This window comes from Ptychodera flava, chromosome 16 (assembly GCF_041260155.1).
Source record: "Ptychodera flava strain L36383 chromosome 16, AS_Pfla_20210202, whole genome shotgun sequence".
In the NCBI taxonomy this organism is placed as follows: Eukaryota; Metazoa; Hemichordata; class Enteropneusta; family Ptychoderidae; genus Ptychodera; species Ptychodera flava.
This window is the reverse complement of record NC_091943.1, coordinates 34669754-34693691: the sequence shown is the minus strand read 5'-3', so window position 1 is coordinate 34693691 and position 23938 is coordinate 34669754. Positions and strand designations below refer to the sequence as shown.

The window sequence follows — 23938 nt, the reverse complement described above, 5'->3', positions numbered from 1 at the left end:
CCTATTTCAATTCTCGTCAGTAGTAATAGTGTATCATCTTTAGGACCTGACTGCAGCTACATTTCTGTCACTTTAATGTTAAATATACGCATTGCTGACGTGATAACAATGGAAGCAATGCTACAATACATATTAGTTTACAGGAGATAATCGTTCGTGCCATATGTTACTAAAGTTTTACCATTATGTCACGTTTTCACTGATATTTAACATAGGGGGCCTAGCCTCATTCTGCGATCATCAAATATCTTTCGAGCGCATAATTGTGCAATCAAGCATAACAGTAAGCGATGCATCACAAAGGGCGTCTTGTGGCATGCTTTTTGTTGGCCCTTACTTGTTTCTTCGTCGTGCGAAACCATAAAAGTTTTCAACTTCAGCGAGATTCGTCCTCAACTGTGCCTTCCAAGAAGCCTAACATCGTCTTCATCTTAGCTGACGACCTCGGTAAGTGTATAAATGATTGATACTAGCCTTATCCGCTGATATATATATATATATATATATATATATATATATATATATATATATAATATATATATATATATATATATATATATATATATAATATATTCGCACGACGAAGCAACAAGTAACTTTGTCGACATTCTGTTCTTTTTGTAATTTGTAATCATTTGTAAGCAGTATTTGGACCATCATGATACTAGCAGTATCATAGACTTGCAAAGGGATTATATTAATGCCTGGGGTAAAACTTTCATTCAGATCATAGTTAAATGGCACCAGAGATATAGATCACATGCGGAGAATTACCTGTATTTACCGTAGTGTTTTTGTACCCTGAAACACGAATTGTTCACTTGGTGAACATTTTACAATCTAAGTGACAACCTCCTCACTCTGTGCAGTTAGGGAAAAAAACATGTCTCTTGTAGTTTTCCAGTTCCAGATGATACGTGTGGCTTTTGAAGGCTCACTCCCGGTTCATAATAACTGAATGCGCCTTAAATTAGCTGCTGCCATCACAAGTGACTAATCGGATTTCACCATCTGATTGTGCTGGGCGGATTGAGAATTCTGCGACGTAAACGTCAGCGAAGCGGATTTTAAACATCCGTTCTGTTGTACATGTTTTGACATAGATGGTACAGGTCAATTGTTTGTTGATATGGTGCCTTTAACGAAAGCTTCAAGTACAATATACATCTAAACGATACATTTGAAGATAACAACATATTTCGAAGTCATGGACTCATTACTATGAAAACCAGTGAAATGTTCCTCTGAGACCAAGTATGGCCGCCAGTGTCTGTGATCACAACTTTTCATTGATTAAGAATTTGTTGTCAAAGGCGCTGACGGCGACAGCGTTTTTTGTCACAGACAACAGCTAGATGTGATAAGTTTCGTATTCTAGTATGTTGAATGCCACCCATTGCTGCACTTCACTCACCTCGAGACTAACGCATTGTAGCATCACTATTGTATGTATTGCAGGATGTTAGCTGATGGCTATCACAATCTAAAATGTATTTAATGTCAGCTCAATGACATGCTGTGTTAGGCAAGCTTATGTACAATATGAATAATTTAAACCGTGAGTATCACAACACATTTAGACGCTCACTTATTAATTGATGGCTGTTGACCAGCATGGGATAAGTCTGTCTGGTCAGAAAGCTTGTCAGCTGATAGCATGTAGACTTGATCTATCCGTTTTATATTAAAACAACAGCTCAACTTTTAAAGATATTGTGTCGTTAATTCATTCTGCGATATGCTGTGACATGTAGTGCTACATGATGTTTGATATTCCAAGTACTTTTAGCTGAGAACACAAAATCTTTCACTTTCAGCTACTCTAAGTGAAAAACATCTTTTCAAACCAGAAGTGTTCCTGTGCTACTAAAAAACCCACCATCGCAATAAGGGAGTGTTCAGTTATTATGGCCTGGATGGGCCGGCAAAATCCAGGGGGGGGGGGTGTCACCTCAAATTTGAAAACTGCAAGGGGGGGGGGTTATGTATTTTTCAAAGAGCACAGAGGGGGGTCACTTAATTTTCATAAGTATCCGTCCCATCAAAAAGCAGTTTCAGTGTTCAGAAATATTCTGAGAGATAAAAAATGATGCGTTGCATGATTTCATTTTCTGAAGTTATTCAACTGTAAATCTGAACAAAAGTATAATTATCTGTCACATGAACATTTTGACTTGGCAACTCTGAGGCTTGTCTTATTGTAAAACGAGCTCACTGAGGGCTATGAACAATTCCTATTACTTGCATATTAGAGATATAGCAAGTTTTGTCAGGGAAATTATTTAACAGTTACCTGTAGACTACTAGTACCATGAAAAATGAAATTATACTTTTAGGTTAAATTCCAATATCATAAATGTTGTCAACATCTGAACTTTCAAATACCCTATTTGAATCAAGTACATTTGTATCAATTATCAAACACCTATAAAAGCACAAATTAATTTAGTCTAGCATTGTAAAAAAAAAATATTCATAGTTTTCTCATAGACTCCAATGTACAGTGAATCTACATTTTGGTAAAATTCCAAAATCCAATTTCTGGCAAACACATCAATTTCTTACCACCCTAGTCTAATCAAGTACATTAATATTAATAATCGAGAGTACATAAATACACATGTTTACCTATTTTTGTATTGGAAAAAAATTATTCATACTTTCCTCATAGACTCCCATGTATAGTGGATGAACATTTTCAGTGAAATTCCATAATCAGATTTCTTGTACACATAATATGCACCTTGAACTATCATATTCTAATCAAGTACAATTATATTAATTATTGAACGTCTGTCTATGCACAAGAATAACAAGTTTTCCATATGAAAAAAGATATTCACAATTTTATCATTGACTCCCATGTATAGTGGGACGAACATGTTTGGTGAAATTCTAAATTCAAACTTTTTGTCCACATACCAGTTGTAGCAACCCTATTTCATTTAAGTACATTTTTGTAAATTATCAAATATCTATAAATGCATAGATATAGTTTTGCATTGAAAAAGTATTACATAGTTTTCTCATACATTACCATGTATAGTGAATCAACATTATCAACAGCTGATTTTCAATTAAATCAAAATATCAAAATTTTGTACACACACGCTTGCGCAAAAATATTGCGATCCACCTGTAATTTCTGTCCAACCCAATCTGAGCATTAACAACTTGTAAATTTGTAAGGAAGGTCATTTGAAAAAGTCTAAGATCTGTTTTGGATTCTATCGCAGCTATGTGCAGCTTTACTCATTTTACTCAAGCAATGGGGGGGGGGGGGGGGTCGTGAAATTTTTGTCATCCTAAAAGGGGGTCATCAATTTTTGGTAGGGGGTTCACTTATTTTGACTGATGCCCAGCGGCCATAATAACTGAACGCTCCCTAAGTTATGATCATAAGAGGAGCTGGCGACGACGTCATACTTTGTCACAACAGAACACTTGACTGGTTTTCACAGTAATGAGTCTGTGACTTGAAATGTGTTGTATTGTCCAAATTTATCGTTAACATGTACGCTACAGCGCCGTCTTCAGATCACCTTTTCATAAGAGGTGGATTGAACACTGTGGCACTGATTAAGGGACATAGATCTGTCGCTTATGAGTAGCGAAAAATGAGTTTTTATTTCATTTTTTTTATCTATCAAAACTGAAAAATATTGACAAAAAAGGCAGAGAAGGAGAGACATGCTATATGATCCGATGGCATTTCACTAGTTTGGAGCCAAATGTTGTCTCACTTGATGGATAAATGCAAACACACATGTGCACAAATGAGTCAAGCAGTAATCTCGAATGTGTATGGCTTTTGACTTATAGAGACTTTGTCCCTCATAAAGAGAATCGTGTACATATTTTGCTCGTCAATCTTCTATTGAGGGCACGGGACGCGCATTAATGCGGTGCGACAAAGTTTGACCTACACGCAATGCCTTGAAGTAAGGACAGTGGCACTCTTTTGTATATGTCCACTTACACTGAACGTCCTTTAGATATTTTACTAAAAAATAAGAAAAAATTAATACAAAAATGTAGAAAATGTAGTGGTCCTGTCAAACTAAATAATTCCATCAAATTTACAACGCAGGCACCCTTGCATTGCATCTATTTTGTTAGCTTCAGTTCTTCCCCTGAAGAAGGAGAACACCGACGCTTCTATTTGCACACGTCACACATGCAAATTAGGAGGCTGCATCAGTGCAATGACAGTGTCATACAATCTTGGGATCGAGGAGATGTGGTGAACGGAACCAAAACGGGCTGTCTCCTGTAGGATGTCGGCGTTTTGTATAAAGCTGCCGTCCTTTTTGTGCACTTTCTTTTTCATGTTAGTATATTAAACAAAACACATGTTACATCGTTCTTATCTGATCTCATGGAATATTGCAATGTTGACACGCTACAGCTGATGTCCGGGTTAGATTATCGGAATTAACCAAAGTAGAGGCTATCGAAGACTGAAGTGTAGTTCTGGCAGTCCCGTGTTGCTATGTCGACAACTGTACAATAGATTTAAATTTGATATGTTACTTGACTATTACATAGCAGGTAAATCAAGGATTGAAAGAATTTCCAGAAATCCTAAACACCATTTCAGCACTTCGTAGGCTGCACGAGTGTAAAATTTTAAAAAGTGCAAAAATCCAAAACAGTGTTTTGCTCTGTGATGCTCAATAGCTAAATCAGACTGTATGCTCTGGAGAATATGTACGTTTTCAGTTTTCTTTTGAAAGTTTCCAAGTTTGGGGATTTCTCATGTTGAGTTGTAGTGCTCTGACCTGCCATGGTGAGCACACGCATTTTTGGTGCTCCGTCTTTGTGAGCGTCTTTTGCACCCAATCCGCCTTGAGCAAGAAAATGTGTCACCAGAGAAAGAACAAAGATGCCGTATATGGAGATGTAAGTACTTATCATGACAAGAAAAAGTAAGAGGAAGAGAAAATCCACTGATACATCGTCAACTGAACATTTTAGTGAGTACAAAGACAATAGTGACAAGATGGCGACGACTCGTGAGATGTCGAACGAAGACTTGTACACGAAGTTGTCAGAAAAATTTGAAGCCACTATCAGTGAATTGCGCACTGAAATACAAGACTTACATAAGTCCCTTGGTTTCATGGAAGAAACCATAAGACGCCATGAAGAAAAGATCATGGCGCTTGAAAACGGCATGGAAGTGGCCGCCAAAGTTACGAGTGACACCGCTGAAGCTATGAACAACCTGGAGCAATACGGTAGAAAATATGCAGTTGAAATAAGCGGAGTCAGCTTGTCAGAACAATCGGCGGAAGCAGCAACAGATGCCACCTTGAAGATTTCCAAAGTTTTAGATTTGGACATAACGGAAGCCGACATTGACATCTGCCATCCAATCAAACGGAAATCACAAGGACTGCCTGTTATCATCGCCAAATTCAAGTCGTGCAACGTCAGTAGGAAGCTGTATCGCGCAAGAATAAAGTTGAGGAAGGTGAAAACTGAAAGAATCGGACTTCATCCAAGTTCAAAAACTGTGTACATCAATGAAAATTTGACCAAGAAAAATGCTGAAATCTTTCATCATGCAAGAACTTTCGTGAAAGAAAGGAAATGGTACAGTGCGTGGACTCATAACGGCATATCCTTTGTAAAGAAAACCAAAGACTCGAAATTAGTTCGTTTTAACGATATTGGTGACAAATAAGTCTTACGTCCACATGTTTGCTGAAATGGGTGTTTTTTCCTTCATTTTGTTTTTGGGCATTGCTTTTGCTTTGCACCTCGTTTCTTAATCGCCGTTTTTCCGTTTTCGTCAATTTTTTGTCTTTTTTTTTGTTTTTGTTTTTTTTTGTCTCTTGTTCTCCTGTTGTGTTCTGATGGCACGGTAACAATACCTTTGGTCTATTTTCTCATACTTTACGTATATGCCTGCCTTTAAAGTGATCACTTTAAATTGTCGAGGAATTCGAAGTAACAAGAAAAGACAGAGTATTTTTTCGTGGTTGAAAAGGCAGAAAGGAGATATTTTTTTTCTGCAGGAGACATACAGTACAGCAGATGTAGTCACCAGATGGTCTAAAGAATGGAATGGACACTGCATTTTTAGCCATGGCAGTGCCCATTCTAAAGGGGTCGCCATACTTTTCAGAAAGAATTTTGATTGTCATGTAAATGAGACCTTTTGTGACAAAAATGGAAGACTAATTATCACTCGCTGTACTATAGATGACAGATCTTATGCATTTGTAAATATTTACTCACCAAATAATGAAAGGGAACAGATGCTGTTTTTTAATGATATGCAAGAATTTTTGGATGACTGTCAACTTTCTTTTCAAGACAACATTTTTTTGGTGGCGATTTCAACTGTGTTTTTAACAAAGACTTGGACAGGTTTGGTGGTGCTGCCATTTACAAACCTCAAGCTGCAGAGAGATCTTGAACGCATTTTATGCAAGTATGATCTGCATGATATTTGGCGCATTCGTAATCCAAGTGTAAGAAAATATACCTGGAGGCAACGTTCCCCTCTTATTCAGTCTCGTTTAGACTTTAGGCTGGTTTCTGATGGTCTTCATAGTGATATTACTGACGTTGATATTATACCAGCAGTGCACACAGATCACAACGCAGTCTTTGTTTGTTTTCAAGAGATTGACGTTCAGAATCGGGGTCCGGGGTACTGGAAGTTAAATTCCGCTCTTTTAAATGATGGTAACTACGTAACTCAAACGAAGGGCAAAATCAGCCATTGGAAAAACGAGTACAGCTCCATGAAAGACCCTAGATGCAAATGGAAGCTTTTTAAGTTTTATATTACGGACTTTGCAGTCAATTTTAGTAAGACTCCTGCAGAAGAACGTAGGAACCTCGAAAAGGACATCAGCATTAAATTGCAAAATGCTGAAAGTTTGCTCTCCAGGGAATTTTCCAATCGTGATAGCGCCATTGCTGATTATGAAAAATACAAAAAGATGTATGACGATATTAATGAAAATATTACAAATGGGGCAATTGTAAGGTCCCGCATTAACTGGCATGAGTATGGTGAAAAATCGTCAAAGCTCTTCTTCGCTTTGGAAAAGTCCAGATCTTCAAAAAAACATATGAAGAAGTTAAAAACAGGTCATGACGAGTTCATTACAAATCAAAATGGCATTTTCAATGAACAGTGGCGTTACTTTTCCAAATTGTATTCAAAAAAAGACGTACAGTTGAAGAAATGCAGATCTTTTCTTTGGAAATGAAAACATTCCACAACTCGATGATATCATGCGTGAAACATGTGAAGGTTTATTGTCCATCTTTGAATGCGGGAAAATTGTGAGAAATTTAGCTGAAAACAAAAACACAGGAAATGATGGAATCTGTGCTGAGTTTTGTAAGTATTTTTGGGAAGATATAGCTGACGTGTGTGTGGACTCTTTTAATTATTCACATGTTCATGGCGAAATGTCAAACTCACAGAGACAGGCCATCATCACTCTTATACCTTAGAAGGATAAAGACAAACTTCTTCTTAAGAATTGGCGCCCAATATCACTTATCAATGTTGATTACAAGATAGCGTCCACAGCGATTGCAAAACGCCTTGATAATGTACTCCCTCATATAATTCATCATAATCAGTATGGATATGTCAAGGGTAGAAATATTAGAGAAGCTATTCGCTCTATTTCAGATTTTATGTATTTTACGAAGAGAAATCACATTCCAGGTTTACTTTTATTTCTAGACTTTGAAAAGGCATTTGATACAATTGACTTTAAATAGTTACAAAGATGTCTTCATGCGTTTGGCTGTGGCACTTCCTTTATTCGATGGATAAATGTTTTCTATTCCAACATTAGTAGCTGTACTATAAACAATGGTTATACATCTGGTTATTATAATGTTACGCGTGGAGTTCGACAGGGAGACCCTCTGTCAGCCTACCTTTTAATAATTGGTTTGGAAATCCTTTCTATATCAATGCGTGGTGATAGCACCATCAAGGGCATTGATGTAGAAGGAAATTGTACTAAACTTGTCCAGTATGCAGATGATACAACAGCAGTCTTGACGGATACTGATTCTGCCAAACGCCTCTTTTCCACTTTGAAGAGTTTTGAAATTGTTTCAGGTCTCAGAGTAAATGTTGACAAATCAGAGGGTTTATGGCTGGGCTGCTCACGTAACAACTCGGAAAAACCCTTAGGCATTAAGTGGCCAAATGGGGCGGTTTTGGCACTTGGTGTGTATTTTTCATATAGTGAGCAAGACTCAAATCAATAGAATTTTTACAGTCTCCTTAGAGACATACAAAACTCTCTATATCTTGGAGTCGACACAATATTTCCATATATGGCCGTATTTTAGTGGTCAAAACTTTTGTTATTTCTAAATTTCTTTATAGAGCATCCGTCTTTCCTGTTCCGGTCAATTTTATTAGATCTGCCAATGAAATGATTTTTTCCTTTATTTGGAAACATAAAAAACTCTGGTAAAAAGGTCAACTTTATTTGCAAATATTGATGAAGGGGGTTTAAATATGCCTGATATTAACACGATGATTGAAGCTTTCACGATTACTTGGGTTCAGCGGTATTTTCAAACTAACATTTCTTCATGGAAATATTACTTTCGTCATTTTTTGAGAGACTTTGGAGGAGATTTTATTTTCTATTATAATTTTCACCTGCCTACACTGCAACCGTTCCTCCCAACATTTTATTTTGAAGTACTGGCAGCTTGGCAAAGACTTTGAACACCGAATCGTCACATTGTTGTATGGAACAACAAAAACATCTTAATCGATGGTAGATCTGTATATTATAAAAGAATTTTTCAACTCTGGTATTCGGTATGTCAAAGATCTTTACAATGAGCATGGAAATCCTGTTGCCTTTGATTCAATTACTGGTAGATGTGTTAAGAACAATCAAGTAAATCGTTTCAGATGGATGCTGTAATTTCCAGTGTTCCTCGTAATGTAAAAATTTCTGCTTTACAGGAAGAAAATTACAACTGTGTTTTGCATTTGTCAGTTGGTACGGGAGATTCAGAATGCATATCACTGGATAAGATCACAGCCAAAATAATGTACTTAAGATTAATTAGAAAAAATATCACTCCACCCACGGTTAAGTTTAAATTTTCTAATCGTTTTAGTATAACGGAAGATCAGTGGAAATATTTCTATACATTACCAAATAAGCTTCTAAGAAATGTGAAAATACGTGAATTTCAGTATAAAATAGTAAATAATATTGTCTGTAACAATTACATTCTTTCTATTGTTGGTAAGCTTGATCATTCTGAGTGTATTTTTTGTGACCTTTTTACGGAGAAAACAGATCACCTTTTGTTCAATGTGTTTTTGTATTACAGTTTTGGAGTGATGTAATTGATTGGTGGTGTACCATCACAAATGAAGAAATTAACTTTGGTCTGAAGGATGTTTTGTTTGGAATGACAACAAATAGATCAAATTTTATTGCCTTGTAGTCCCCGCGGACGAAGTCCGGCGGGGACTTATAGATTGGGTCCCGTCGTGTGTCCGTCCGTCCGTCGTCTGTCGGTCCGTCCGTCCGTCATCAACAGTTTCTCAGACACTGCCAAACCAATTTTGTTCAAACTTGGCACAAAGGCATCGCACTATGACCTACAGATGCACATCGATTTATTTGCAATACGATCCAATATGGCCGCCAGGCGGCCATTTTATTACAATTTTTTCATGTACGGAGCCATAACTCAGACATGTTTCAACCGATTTTATTCAAAGTTGGTACAAGGACATTGACCAATGTCATAGATATGCATGTCAATTTGTTTTGTGATATGATCCAATATGGCCGCCAGGCGGCCATTTTATTACGATTTTTTCATGTACAGAGCCATAACTCAGGCATGTTTCAACCGATTTTATTCAAAGTTGGTACAAGGACAATGACCAATGTCATATATATGCATGTCGATTTGTTTTGTGATACGATCCAATATGGCCACCAGGCGGCCATTTTATTACGATTTTTTATGTACAGCGCAATAACTCAGACATGTTTCAACAGATTTTATTCAATGTTGGTACAAGGACATTGACCAATGTCATATATATGCGTGTGGATTGGTTTGTGATATGATCCAATATGGCTGCCAGGCGGCCATTTTGTTATGATTTTTTCGTGTACAAAGCCATAATTCAGGCATATCTCAACTGATTTTATTCAAAGTTGGAACAAGAACATTGACCTATGTTATACTTATGCACATTGAATTGTTTTGTGATACGATCCAATATGGCCGCCTTGTGGCCATTTTTTTACGACTTTCCATGTCCTGAACAATAACTCAGACATGTATCAAGCAAATTTATTCAAAGTTGGTACAAGGACATTGACTTATAGTATACAAAAGTACATTGATTTTTTTCTCAATATGGTCTGATATGGCCACATGGTAGCAATTTTGTTATGGTTTTTTTCATGTCGAGAGCCATAACTCTAGCAAGCCTCAACGATTTTTAGTTTGTACCTGGACATGACTTATGTAATACATATACGTGTTGATTTTTTAAACAGTAAGATCAAATATCGCTGCGTGGCGGCAAATTTGTTACGATTTTCTCATGTACTGAGCCATAACTCAGACATACCGGTATTTCCACCAGTATCATTCAAAGTTGGTACAAGGACATTGACCTATTTCATACATGCTCGTCAGTTGTTTCACATCATGTAGCAGTATCATGTCAATTATTGAAGTTTCATAATTAGGTTGATATGTCAGAAATACTGCATCAAATTTCATGAAACTTTGTACAGATGTTTAGCTCACATTGCTTTAACAGTGAAAAAGACATTTATCAGTGTCATTTTAATTAATTTGTAATTGCATATGTAATGAACTTTCCTAATTAGAGTGATATATCTACAAATATAACGTCAAATTTGATGAAACTTGAAACAGATGTTGATCTCATAGTGTTGTAAATACTACATTAAACTTTATGAAATATGGTACCGGTTATCTATTAGTGTTAGGATAGAATGAAAAAATGTTTTGCAACATCCTGTCAACTAATTCCCAGTTGACTCATTTAATGACCTTTAGGATAGTGGCCTACATTGGTTTTATGTTTTTCATCACCATGGAACTCGTTCTTGGCCATTTAGTGCCATCTGTATCAAAGTATTTTTATCACAGAACGTAATCAAAGTACCCATTAGCAAGCGGGGACTGGGTCATCAACGATGACTTGTTAAACTTGGCTTTGTTCTATGGAAAGTACCATATCTATAAATGTAGACTTCAGAAAATACGTCCTCGACTTTCAGTTTTTCTTATCGACTTAAAGGACTTGTTTGAAAAAAAAACCCAGAAAATATCAAAAAGAAAAGGAGACAAGGATTTTCAATATTTCAAAAAAAGTTGGAATCCATGTATTCAATATTTTTCATAACTGCCATCAGTTTTGTTGTCGTTTTTGTTTTCGCTCTTTGTTTTTGTAAGTTTTTCCCCTTTGTTTAATGTAATAAATGTTAGAAAAAAAAACTGTACCTATTTTTGTATTGGAAAAAAATTATTCATACTTTCCTCATAGACTCCCATGTATAGTGGATGAACATTTTCAGTGAAATTCCATAATCAGATTTCTTGTACACATAATATGCACCATGAACTATCATATTCTAATCAAATACAATTATATTAATTATTGAACGTCTGTCTATGCACAAGAATAACAAGTTTTCCATATGAAAAAAGATATTCACAATTTTATCATTGACTCCCATGTATAGTGGGACGAACATGTTTGGTGAAATTCTAAATTCAAACTTTTTGTCCACATACCAGTTGTAGCAACCCTATTTCATTTAAGTACATTTTTGTAAATTATCAAATATCTATAAATGCATAGATATAGTTTTGCATTGAAAATGTATTACATAGTTTTCTCATATATTACCATGTATAGTGAATCAACATTATCAACAGCTGATTTTCAATTAAATCAAGATATCAAAATTTTGTACACACACGCTTGCGCAAAAATATTGCGATCCACCTGTAATTTCTGTCCAACCCCAATCTGAGCATTAACACCTTGTGAGTTTGTAAGGAAGGTCATTTGAAAAAGTCTAAGATCTGTTTTGGATTCTATCGCAGCTATGTGCAGCTTTACTCAAGCAATGGGGGTCATGAAATTTTTGTCATCTTAAAAGGGGGTCATCAATTTTTTGGTAGAATGGGTAGGGGGTTCACTTATTTTGACTGATGCCCAGCGGCCATAATAACTGAACGCTCCCTAAGTTATGATCAGAGGAGCTGGCGACGACGTCATACTTTGTCACAACAGAGCACTTGACTGGTTTTCACAGTAATGAGTCTGTGACTTTGAAATGTGTTGTAATGTCCAAATTTATCGTTAACATGTATGCTACAGCGCCGTCTTCAGATCACCTTTTCATAAGCGGTTGATTGAACACTGTGGCACTGATTAAGGGACAGATCTGTCGCTTATGAGTGGAGAAAAATGAGTTTTTATTTCATTTTTTTATCTATTAAAACTTGAAAAATATTGACAAAAAAGGCAGAGAAGGAGAGACATGCTATATGATCCGATGGCATTTCACTAGTTTGGAGCCAAATGTTGTCTCACTTGATGGATAAATGCAAACACACATGTGCACAAATGAGTCAAGCAGTAATCTCGAATGTGTATGGCTTTTGACTTATAGAGACTTTGTCCCTCATAAAGAGAATCGTGTACATATTTTGCTCGTCAATCTTCTATTGAGGGCACGGGACGCGCATTTGATGCGGTGCGAAAAAAGTTTGACCTACACGCAATGCCTTGAAGTAAGGACAGTGGCACTCTTTTGTATATGTCCACTTACACTGAACGTCTTTTAGATTTTTTCCTAAAAAAAAATTAAAAAAGAATTAATACAAAAATGTAGAAAATGCAGTGGTCCTGTCAAACTAAATAATTCCATCAAATTTACAACGCAGGCACCCGTGCATTGCATCTATTTTGTTAGCTTCAGTTCTTCCCCTTGTTGCCGCCATTACTCTAGGAACACTGACGCTTCTATTTGCACACGTCACACATGCAAATAAGGAGGCTGCATCAGTGCAATGACAGTGTCATACAATCTTGGGATCGCGGAGATGTGGTGAACTGAACCAAAACGGGCTGTCTCCTGTAGGATGTCGGCGTTTTGTATATAAAGCTGCCGTTCTTTTTGTGCACTTTCTTTTTCATGTTAGTATATTAAACAAAACACATGTTACATCGTTCTTATCTGATCTCATGGAATATTACAATGTTGACACGCTACAGCTGATGTCCGGGGTGAGATTATCGGAATTAACCAAAGTAGAGGCTATCGAAGACTGAAGTGTAGTTCTGGCAGTCCCGTGTTGCTATGTCGACAACTGTACAATAGATTTAAATTTGATATGTTACTTGACTATTACATTGCAGGTAAATCAAGGATTGAAAGAATTTCCAGAAATCCTAAACACCATTACAGCTCTTCGTAGGCTGTACGAATGTAAAGTTGTAAAAAGTGCAAAAATCCAAAACAGTGTTTTGCTCTGTGATGCTCAATAGCTAAATCAGACTGTATGCTCTGGAGAATATGTACGTTTTCAGTTTTCTTTTGAAAGTTTCCAAGTTTGGGGATTTCTCATGTTGAGTTGTAGTGCGTTCCATAGTTAAGGTGCAGCGTATGAAAATGCACGGCCGCCATAGGCGATGGTTTGTTAGGTTGTACATATTAAAAGTTTCCTGGTGGATGAAGAGAGTGTATGAGTTGGAATACAGGGCTGATAAGCAGGAGTCTGGTTGTGAATAGCTTTGAAAGTAAACAGCAAAATTTGTAGTCAATCCTGAGACAAACTGAAAACCAATGGAGGTGGGTGAGAACTGGGCTGATTGGCTAAATTTAATGGTGCGTGTGATTAATCTCGCTGCCGCATTTTGAGCTTGTTGTAACAAGCCTGTTGTGTTTACTTGGAGTGCATATAGAAGTGAATTACAATAGTCACGTTTGACTTAAAAAGTTGCATGTATTAATATGACATTAAACTGGTCCAATAATCATTTCCATTCAAGGTAATATATTACCAGGACCATGGAACAATTGTGATTTACAAATTTAAGTAGGACCATCCTGAACCACTGATAGTTAGTGGTGGTACCAGGTGTCCGGAATGGGTAAGCGTACCCTGCTAGCATGCTACACCCGTCAGGATTGGTCCCAAAATTGTCTAAATATTGTATGAAAAGATACAGGATATGAATCACTGTAATAAGTCAAAGCCGGGAATGCTGTCGTTAATCATTTGAGTGACCGAGGTGTCATATTTGGCCACAATGTCGTCATATCGACCGTAGAACTTTTTCAAAGTCCTAACGAGTCTTTTTGTTGTGTATCCTTGTCTCAGTAATTTTGATGCAAATGAGCTGTGTCTCAGTTGAAAATCAGTGTAGGAATCACAAGCCCTACAATAACTGTGAAGTTGAGACACGTACACACCATAAGCAGGTGCAGATGGAATATTACTTGACAAGTGGGGATAATTTATGATTTCAAAATCGAAATCATCCCTTTTGTCATACAACTCAGTGTGTAGCCCATTAGTACCAACTTGTACGAACAGATCGAGATATGAAGCAGAGTTCCTACCCTCTGTTGTTTCTTTGATTTCCAACTCATCAGGGTAAATATGATGTAAGTAATTTGATATGTCTGGATTGTCTAGACTAATCAGATCATCGATATATCTGTGCGTGTTGTTAAAACGCCTTGCAAGTTTTTTAGACCCTGCTTTGTAGAGAGATTGTAGGAACTCTGCTTCATATGAATACAGAAATAAGTCTGCAAGAAGGGTGCACAATTTGTACCCATTGGTATGCCGATAGATTGTTGAAATGTCATACCGCCAAACTTAACAAATATGTTGTCGATTAAGAAATTAAGCATTTTAATAATTTCTTCATCTGTGTATTTGGCATCCTTGATTAGGGGGGGGGGGGAGACGTCGTACAGATCTAATCCGGCGGAGAAGGCTGTAGATTGATTAGTAAGTGTAACAAATGTGCTGACTGTAAATGTGATTATTGTTAAAACGACAATGCCCATATTGCGAGCAGATAACTACAAAGCAGAAGCGCACCAATAATGATAATAAAGACCCCACAAAACTAACATTCATGACTCTGGGAGTATATAATCTTTATATATATATATATATATATATATATATAATATATAATATATATATATATATATATATAATATATATATAATATATATCCCCGTACATTACAGAGTGCGAGATAAAATTATCCCAAGGATTTCGAATATCACCTCATCAAGAAAGCTAAATATATCGGAAGTGAAATTGGAAGTGAATCATGATATTACAATTTGACTTGTAAAGTTCTTTCGTGACGAGGCGAAAAAGTACTGCTGTAGGGAGCAATACTGTTGATTTTGCGATATTTGAATAATGCCTGTAAATTTTAAAATAACTGTATTATTTTTGTTCCAGAAATTGTACATTATTTTCGCTTCCGAAGAATGTGCTGAGCTTTGACGAATTAGCCTTGCAAATATTATGCATTCTGTACAATGTACACTACTCATGGCATAGAATGCCTGCGTAAATTCGCCTGTGCAATACACTCAGTGTGACAGTTTTCGGACGACCTGAGTTTTCGGACATTTAATGACATGCTGTTCGTTGTACTCACTTCGCTCTGTATTGATAGCGTTTCACAAGTCCTGTGACAGCATATTAAGTCAGGTACCCATCATCATCATCATCATTTTATTGTCATATTTCAGCAAAAAGAAACATAATACAATTCAAATTCCGCAGAATACATTGACAATAAGGAGCTAGGAATATGGCCATGCGCTAGTCGAGCCTAGCCCCGTGAACTCATATGTACACTGCATTATCAAAAACTATTACGGGCTGCTGTCCAATAAATGATACATGTAATTTTTTGAAGAGAAGATAGTAACTGTGACAGTTAAAAAAGATCTCACAAAGTTGGGTAACTGATTACAGATAGAATTCGCTTAACCTTCGCATTCGACCAAATACGTAAGCACATTAATACTTTGCAAGACATTCTCGTAAGAGATAGTCTTTCAGGGCTTTTGTGAACTTATATCTAGGTGTTTAATTTTTAATAGAATTCGGTAATGAGTTTCATAGTTTTGCGCCTGTGTAAGAGATTGAAGATTGACCTACAGATGTATACATTCTAGGCAATACTAAATTTATGTCCACCTTTAGGCGGGTATCGTAGTAATGGTTTACAATATGAAAATAATCTGATAAGTCGTGAGGAATATTTTGGTGGAGTAAATCAAACATAAAAGTACAAACTAGCAACTTGTAGAGCTTATGAACATCCAAAATACGTAAATTGTAGAACAAAGGTGAAGATGGCTCTCTAAATTCAGAGAATGTTATATTACGCATACACATTTTCTGAGTGACATAAATTGGATTAAGATACGATGCAAATGTATTCCCCCATACTTCTAAGCCATATGTTACATGGGGTTGAATAAATGATACATAAAGCAAAGTGAGGATATTTTGTGGCACAACATGTCTTAATCTAAATAATATTCCGGCCTTCTTTCTTATCATCGCGTTTACCTCTGAAATGTGTGGTTTCCATGTAAGGTGCTCATCAATAATTACCCGACAAATGACGCTTGGTGCCTCTGAACTAGAGATCGATTTTTCACACACAGATTACCATGTAAATACTCTGCTCTACGTTTTTGATGGAAAAATACATAGTTTGTCTTATTTATGTTTAAGGTGAGCCTATTAGAATCACACCTACGTGTTACATTTCTCAAGTGATTTTCTACTAGTGAAAGTTCAATACAATTAATGTTGTTAGAATATGTATGGAAAAGGTTCGAGTCGTCTGCAAAAAGACAAAAGTCGAAATAATCCCTTTAATTGGGAAGATCATAAATGTAAATCAGAAAAAGTATAGGACCAAGTATTGACCCCTGAGGGACCCTACATGTGACAGGTAATTGAAGAGAATTAATACAATCTACAGACACATACTGATATCTCTGATTCAGATAGTCTGCAAACCATAGTAAAGGATTTCCTCACACAAATGTACGAGCTTTGCTAAGAGGACTTTGTGATCAATGGTATCAAAAGCCTTGGAAAAATCTAAGAAAATTCCTATTGTACTATTTCCTTGGTCAATTTGTGATGTCAGGTGACTCAGTAAATTTATGAGACAACTTTGCGCTATGTTTCTTACGAAAACCATATTGATGCTTATAAAAAGTCATGTTTGTTAAAATAATTTACTAGACGGTTATTGACAGCCTTCTGCAGAATTTTGCTAATAAGAGGTAACACTGAAATAGGGCGATAATTTGCAGGATTCTCTTTTGGACCTTTTTTAAAGATGGGTACTACTCTAGCCACTTTAAGAGCATCTGGAAATTTACAATGTGCAAAAGAAAGATTAAAAATATGACAAAGTGGCGATGCAATATATTCAGCCACATTGACTAAAAGTCAATGACAGGTGACGCTGATTTCTCGTTTTGGATAGTTTTTTTTTCGGTAGACGCTATTTCGGGTGCTACAAACTTGGTGAATTTAACCACATCGTACGATACAAGGCGTCGAACGCAACACATAGAGACAGCCCATGTCCGATATGTAAGCACCATACACGTCGAAATATAGTTGCGTCGTCCATGGATTGAACGTAACTAATTTATCACGAAATTTTACAAACAGTTTTCTAAACACATCGAAATTGAAAATCGGGGTTTGAAGTTTCAAAATATCAATATTTAGCCACAATAATCACATTCAAAATACGACGTCCGATTACTGCGATAGCAGTCCGATTACTACGCACTCAACATGGGGTCAACAATTTGGCAACTTTGACCCCCTAAATACCACTTCCGTCCTGTTAACAGTTTGAGGATAAACACAATAAAGTTTCAAAAGGTGTGGTTATAAAATTTCGGACTGCTCGTCATTTATGAAACGGCTCTGGGCGAAATTAACTACACTGTCCGAAAACTGTTACACTGAGTGTACTGCAGTTCGCCTATGCAATCCGTACTGCGAGAATGATATGGTTCAATTATTATACACCTGCGTCTGTAACCTAAGGAGTTTCGTCGTCCAGTAAGTTTCGGTATCAGAAGATGCGGAGTCCAATAACTTTGACGCGGAGTACAATAACTTTAGGTGTTATTGGACGCTATTTGACCGTTGACCTCAAAAGACCTTAACGGCAACAGGGGGAAAAAGAAGAGGAAATTTTACATTTTTTAGAAAAACATATTTTACTTAGCATTCAGTACTTCACAAATTAAATCATTGTCAGTCCAAAACCTGTGAATTCGAGTGAAATTATATCGCTGACCTACAATATTTCTACCATGTTCACTGCGCAGCGCGGGTTGAAATTTCGTTCTTTGCGCTAATTGCGGACGCGCTCAACGCGTTCCCAGTCTGCTCGCGATCGCTTAGTACATTGCGCGACGGGCATCCAAAACACGCCTTAATTTCGACGTTTAAATTGTAAAGTTGGACTTAAAAGGTGTATACTAATAAGGTTATTCCCAAAATACCGGGTTTATGTTCTCGTACATCGTAGGCTTCGGTATAGTCCTCGACGCTACGCCTCTCGGATAATACCTCCGCTGCACGAAGTACTCGGACATAAATCCCGGTATTTTTGGAATAACCTTAACAGTCATTACGAGATACTGAAATGATGAGAGACTTCACTTATGTTATTTAACAATCCAGTTATAACATGCGGTCAAAAAGTAGTCTAAGCAACTCTGAATAAAAGATGGACGTAAACGCGTCCATTAAACGTTTTTCAGTTGGATTTCTTGCACGCAAGATATCAACTAAATCAAAGTCAGAAAATATCACTTTGTACACCACCAGTAGATTTCTTCCAGACTGATGGATTCCACAAGATCTGTCCATCACAGGATTCATGAGACCTTTCCGAAATTTGGTGCATATGTATTCACAATAAGAAATGGTTTACTCTCTATATCGAATACAACAATAGCGATCCTTCCATCTGTATCACGATAAACTTTGTGGATGACACAATTTACATACTTAAAAAGAGTAACTACTCCTCTATCAGCAGAAAATCCATGAGAAAAAATATGGTGACGGGAGAAGTACTTGGACCAAGTGTTTTCCTCCTCCTGAGTGGAGTTCTCCCCCTGAATCATATAACGTTATAATTACCCTTCTTAACAAAGTAAGAAAAACCCGTCCCTCTCGTCTTATTTTCACCTAATCCTCTCACATTGCGAGAAATATTTTTACTTTTACCAATCATTTGAAAAAGAAACAATTTTGTGGTAAGAAGGACCTGAAAAACCCAATTAAATTAGAAATTCAATGGCCAGTAAATGAACAAAAATTAAACACTTAAAAAACTCTCTAGTATTAGCAAAGATTTTACACGTATTTCAGCCAGTCGCAATCGCAGCACTATATGTATATACATGCTTCATGACTCAGCTTCAAATAAACACCTGGAGTCGGCCGGCAAGTCAGGTTAAAAATGCTTTGAGCAAGAGATAAATAAAGTTAACATACACTGGGCAGTTTAGTCATTGAAACGCCTGCTGCAGCGAGTTACCAGCTGCCGAAAATACCTAATCTGAGAAAATAGCGCACAAATAAAGCTCAAAATGCAGTGGTGAGCGGTGTGTAGTGGTATCGGCGTACTTCTAACATACCTTAAAACAACTTGCCAACAACCAATGGGTCTCCACATTTTGTCACGTGATTAGCTCTAGAAAAGAAATGTGTCAAAATGTAACGGAAAGAATGGTCCTTGCTGAAAAACATCTTTCAAGTTCGAACATACAGTTTATTTTCAATGTATAAATTACCGTTGCTAAAAGCGAACACGATTTTCTTCTTTATAAGCTTTATCCATGACCTCCCTCAAACTTTGTTTTACAATGTAGTCTGCGTTGCACAAGTTAATCTGCACAAAAATGTCGGAGTCTTTCAAGCTTCACGTCTTTTCTGTATGACTAAGTGCTGTTGCAGTCTGCTGGGAAACTTGACGATGATATGCCGAGGTGACCTGCGACTTCTTTCGCCTTGACAGGGCGTCCGTCTCAGAATGCACAAAAAGCACCATTTTGTCTAACAAATTAAAACATTCTACAGAAGCAGCCGGGACAGCCCCTCCCATATCCACCACTCCTACCACACTATGTATACCCCCTTTCACCAATTATACCTACTCATGCCAGGTTTATCACATACATTTTTAATAAACCATACATACAGAAAGAAGCTCGTCCATGCTGTCTATGATATTGTGCAGTTTTCAATACAGGGAATAGGAATTAAGCCACCCCAATATTAACGGGGATATTGCTTTAACTTTTGGCATTTTTTCAGTATTTCAAAGTTATGGATGGAATAGATGTCGGGAATAGCGCACTATCGCCGAAATTTCCCGCATAGTTGGATGTCGTGTTGCCAATTAGTCCAGTCAAGCTACTGGATTTTGGCATAAATAGACAGCTGGACTCGGCATGAGAAGTGCCCTCTAACGTCTACTACCTTTAGACAGCTCCATAATCAACAACGATGTAGTCGACTGCAAACCTTTCCTTTGCGTCGACGAGTTCAGACGTTACAAGAGAAGGTGACAAGGGCAAGAGAAGTTGTCTGATAGGGCCTAGGGCGTGAATGGACCGGTCAGGAAACCTGTCGCCATGACAACTCGACAGGCAGACCCTGTAACATTTGTTAACATTTGTTTTCCTTTAATCTTCGCTACACTGTTGATACCCAAATGTGACATTTTATCGAGAGACTCCCTAGCACCCAAAAGAAATATAAGATCGTTCGTTTCTGTTTTCTCGATTTTGGTTTCTGAATTTTCAAAAACGATGTTTGAAATTCAAGACCGATACTGCAGAACCCACTCTGAAAATTGTTTTCAATTCATAATAATAATTACAAAAACGCAACATTTCAATGAAAAGTAACCCCAAAAATTGAAATTACGCCTGAAATCGAATTCGTCACGGTCGATTTCAGGAAATATTAGAATTTTACTTGGCTGCCATTAGCAACGGACCCTTTGGGCATCTCACTTACCTTTTCAGTGTGTGAACACGTGTGGCTGCCATCTTTGAAATACCGATGGCACCGTTTTCCTGTGTACGATTCTTCACGGCGGCAGGAGTCTCAATCGATACACATATTATGGCCGCCTGCTGTTTGTACGTATTACTTGAGCTCCTGTAGTGATGTGAATATTTAGCTATTTTAGGCATCATTCTTTTTATTGTTTGACTTAATGTTATTTCTGAGTAAAGATCAACCGTGGGTAAGCGTAACAAAGGAAGAAAGAGTGACCCGGATTGTTTATAGGGACTTATTTATTTATTTATTTAACCGTATACACATACGTGATATTGGCATAAAATGAAATTCAAAACAAGAGAATTGCAGGATTGAAAAACTTCGCAAGAAAGAGATGAAAAAGGCCATTTCAAATTACATGTTATAGACTTTGATCAGCTCATTAAAGAACTTTGTAGTGATATGCACAAAGGAATCATCGGAACAAGACATTCTGTATTTGAAGTTAAAACTATCTACTGTTGATTGACCAATCAGAGTGCTCAATTCAGGGTGTTTTATTTACTCATAAAGCCTTGGTCACCAAATTCCAGAAACCAATGACAGCGCCGTAGTAAAGTACTGTCCAATCAAAAGTGAACATGTCATATTCTGTAGACATCTGGTACGTTTTAATATTCAAATTTGGTAACACAGCCGAAACCAGCTGCAACAAAAAATCTTCTGTGCCCTAGGGCATTTATATAATGTGCCCTAGGGCATTTATAGGATGTTCCATTACATTGGGAGGCTATTTCACAAATAAAAGTTTAATTACATATCCTAAACATGTTACATTGACAAAGGGGACGGTTGACGTAAACACATTGAAAACGAAAATATATCAGTTAGGGGCGATAGTTTTTAAGTCGGATAAAACCCTCGTACTCGGGCTCTTCTGGTATATAAAGTCCAACCCTACGATAAAATGTCTCGGCCTGCGGCCTCGACATTTTATTGTTGGGTTGGACTTTATATACCAGAAGAGCCCTCGTACTCAGGCTTTATCCTATACAAGGACATCTTGTCAAAATGTTTCAGCTGAGCCTGAATATCAAAAATAGAATTACAGTAAGTATCTCTTAAATCTTGTGCAGGTACACTTTGACAAATCATAATACAATGAAATTCATCTCCAACATCACTTTTGCATAAAGTGCAAAGTCTTTGGTGTCTGAGCATATTCTTATAACGACCACTTCAACTGAGAAAATATTGAAATTTGAAACAGTTATTTTATTTATTTTATTTATATTATATATATATTATTTTATTTAGTTTCTCATTACTTTCTATGGCTTTCTTGCAGACATCAACAACCTTTGTTTTGAAGGAATGTTTTACTATAGAAATAACGGACGACGCTCTGACCATTAACGTTTATTTATGGGCAAGGGCTAGAGGAAAGCCAAAAACTAACGGGCGAGGGTTGCCGAGCCCATTAATTTGGCTTTCCTCTCGCCGGCGCCCATAAATAAACGTTAATTGTCAGCGCGGAGTCTGTTATTTCAATTATATTATCAACGAACCCCGAAAAATCGTCAAAATTTACGTAAATTTCCCTTGCGAACGACAACGTAACGGGGCCCAGAACCTGTCAGTGAGTAGTGCGCGCGCTGCAAAAATTTTGCAAATCAGGAGACTTTTTTGAAAAAAGCATCTAAACTTGGCCAACATATGCTCCATTTTATTTTGTTGTTGATTGGATGATCTTTGTAAAAATCACAGTTTTCGTTTTAGCCGTAAAGTTACTGTGTTTACGATATTTTTCATATTCACGGACATGAAAACAAACCATTACTGTATATTTGTGTGCAGTCACGTGGTTCAGCTCGACCAATTAAAACGCAATGGACAGGGCATGGTAAATGTCCTAATAACTGTAGACAATTTACATTTGAGTCTCTTCCACAGTAAAGCGCAACATTTGACATTCCCAATTTTGGAGCTCTAGCTTTTTCAATGATAACAGCATTCACACAGAATGATATTATTTTTAGTAGTACTACATATGAACATATATAAAAAATAATATTAAAGCTGTATGTCCAGCTCAACAAAAATTATAGATTTTTATCTTTGTAAATATGGCCTCTATTTGCTCACCATTTTGTGACATTTTGTACCCCTTTAACATTAGGAAGGGATATTTACAATATTTATACCATTTGAATTGATTTCAAATGCAAAGTAGTAATGTATTATAAGCAATTACGAACTAAATTTATTCTTAGAAAAAAAGCACTAGGGAAAGGGCCAAATATTATGCCCAAAAATATTGCTAACGCCACCATTACAGAGAGCACCTGAATGGCAGGATGTGTGTCCTCTTTGTTACACGCGTTACCGGTGTTACACGCGTGGAAGTAATTGTAGTTTAATTAAATACTGGATAGAATAATGTTAATTGTTTTTTAGTATGACAATTCTATCTGTATCAGAAAGTTACTGAAAGCTTTCTTTACAACTATTGATGCACCTTAGATGCCCATATCGTTTATGAACGAATTGGACAGAACTGATGATGTCTGTCCAATGTTACATACGTTATCCATAGACAATACAGGGGTCTTCCCTCTGTTGTCTACCGGTATATGGTTATCCACAGAGCCAATTTATAACAATTCACATCATAATTCTGAGGTATTTAACTTCGTCATGACATATACATATATAAATCAATCAAGTACATTTATTCAGAATGGAACACACACAATTTGTGTATAAAGCCAATCCAGTG

The 23938-nt window shown here is 36.8% G+C and overlaps 1 protein-coding gene across 2 annotated transcripts in view; it reads left to right on the top strand.

Moving 5' to 3' along the window:
• The first annotated feature begins 247 nt into the window (after window positions 1–247).
• The window catches only part of LOC139114675 (arylsulfatase B-like), a 95666-nt gene continuing 71975 nt past the window's right edge, over window positions 248–23938 (top strand). For both annotated transcript variants that reach the window (XM_070676539.1, XM_070676540.1), the window contains exon 1: window positions 248–447. In XM_070676539.1, coding sequence (XP_070532640.1) covers window positions 291–447 — 157 coding nt within the window. In that variant the 5' untranslated portion in view covers window positions 248–290. The remainder of the gene's footprint in view (window positions 448–23938) is intronic.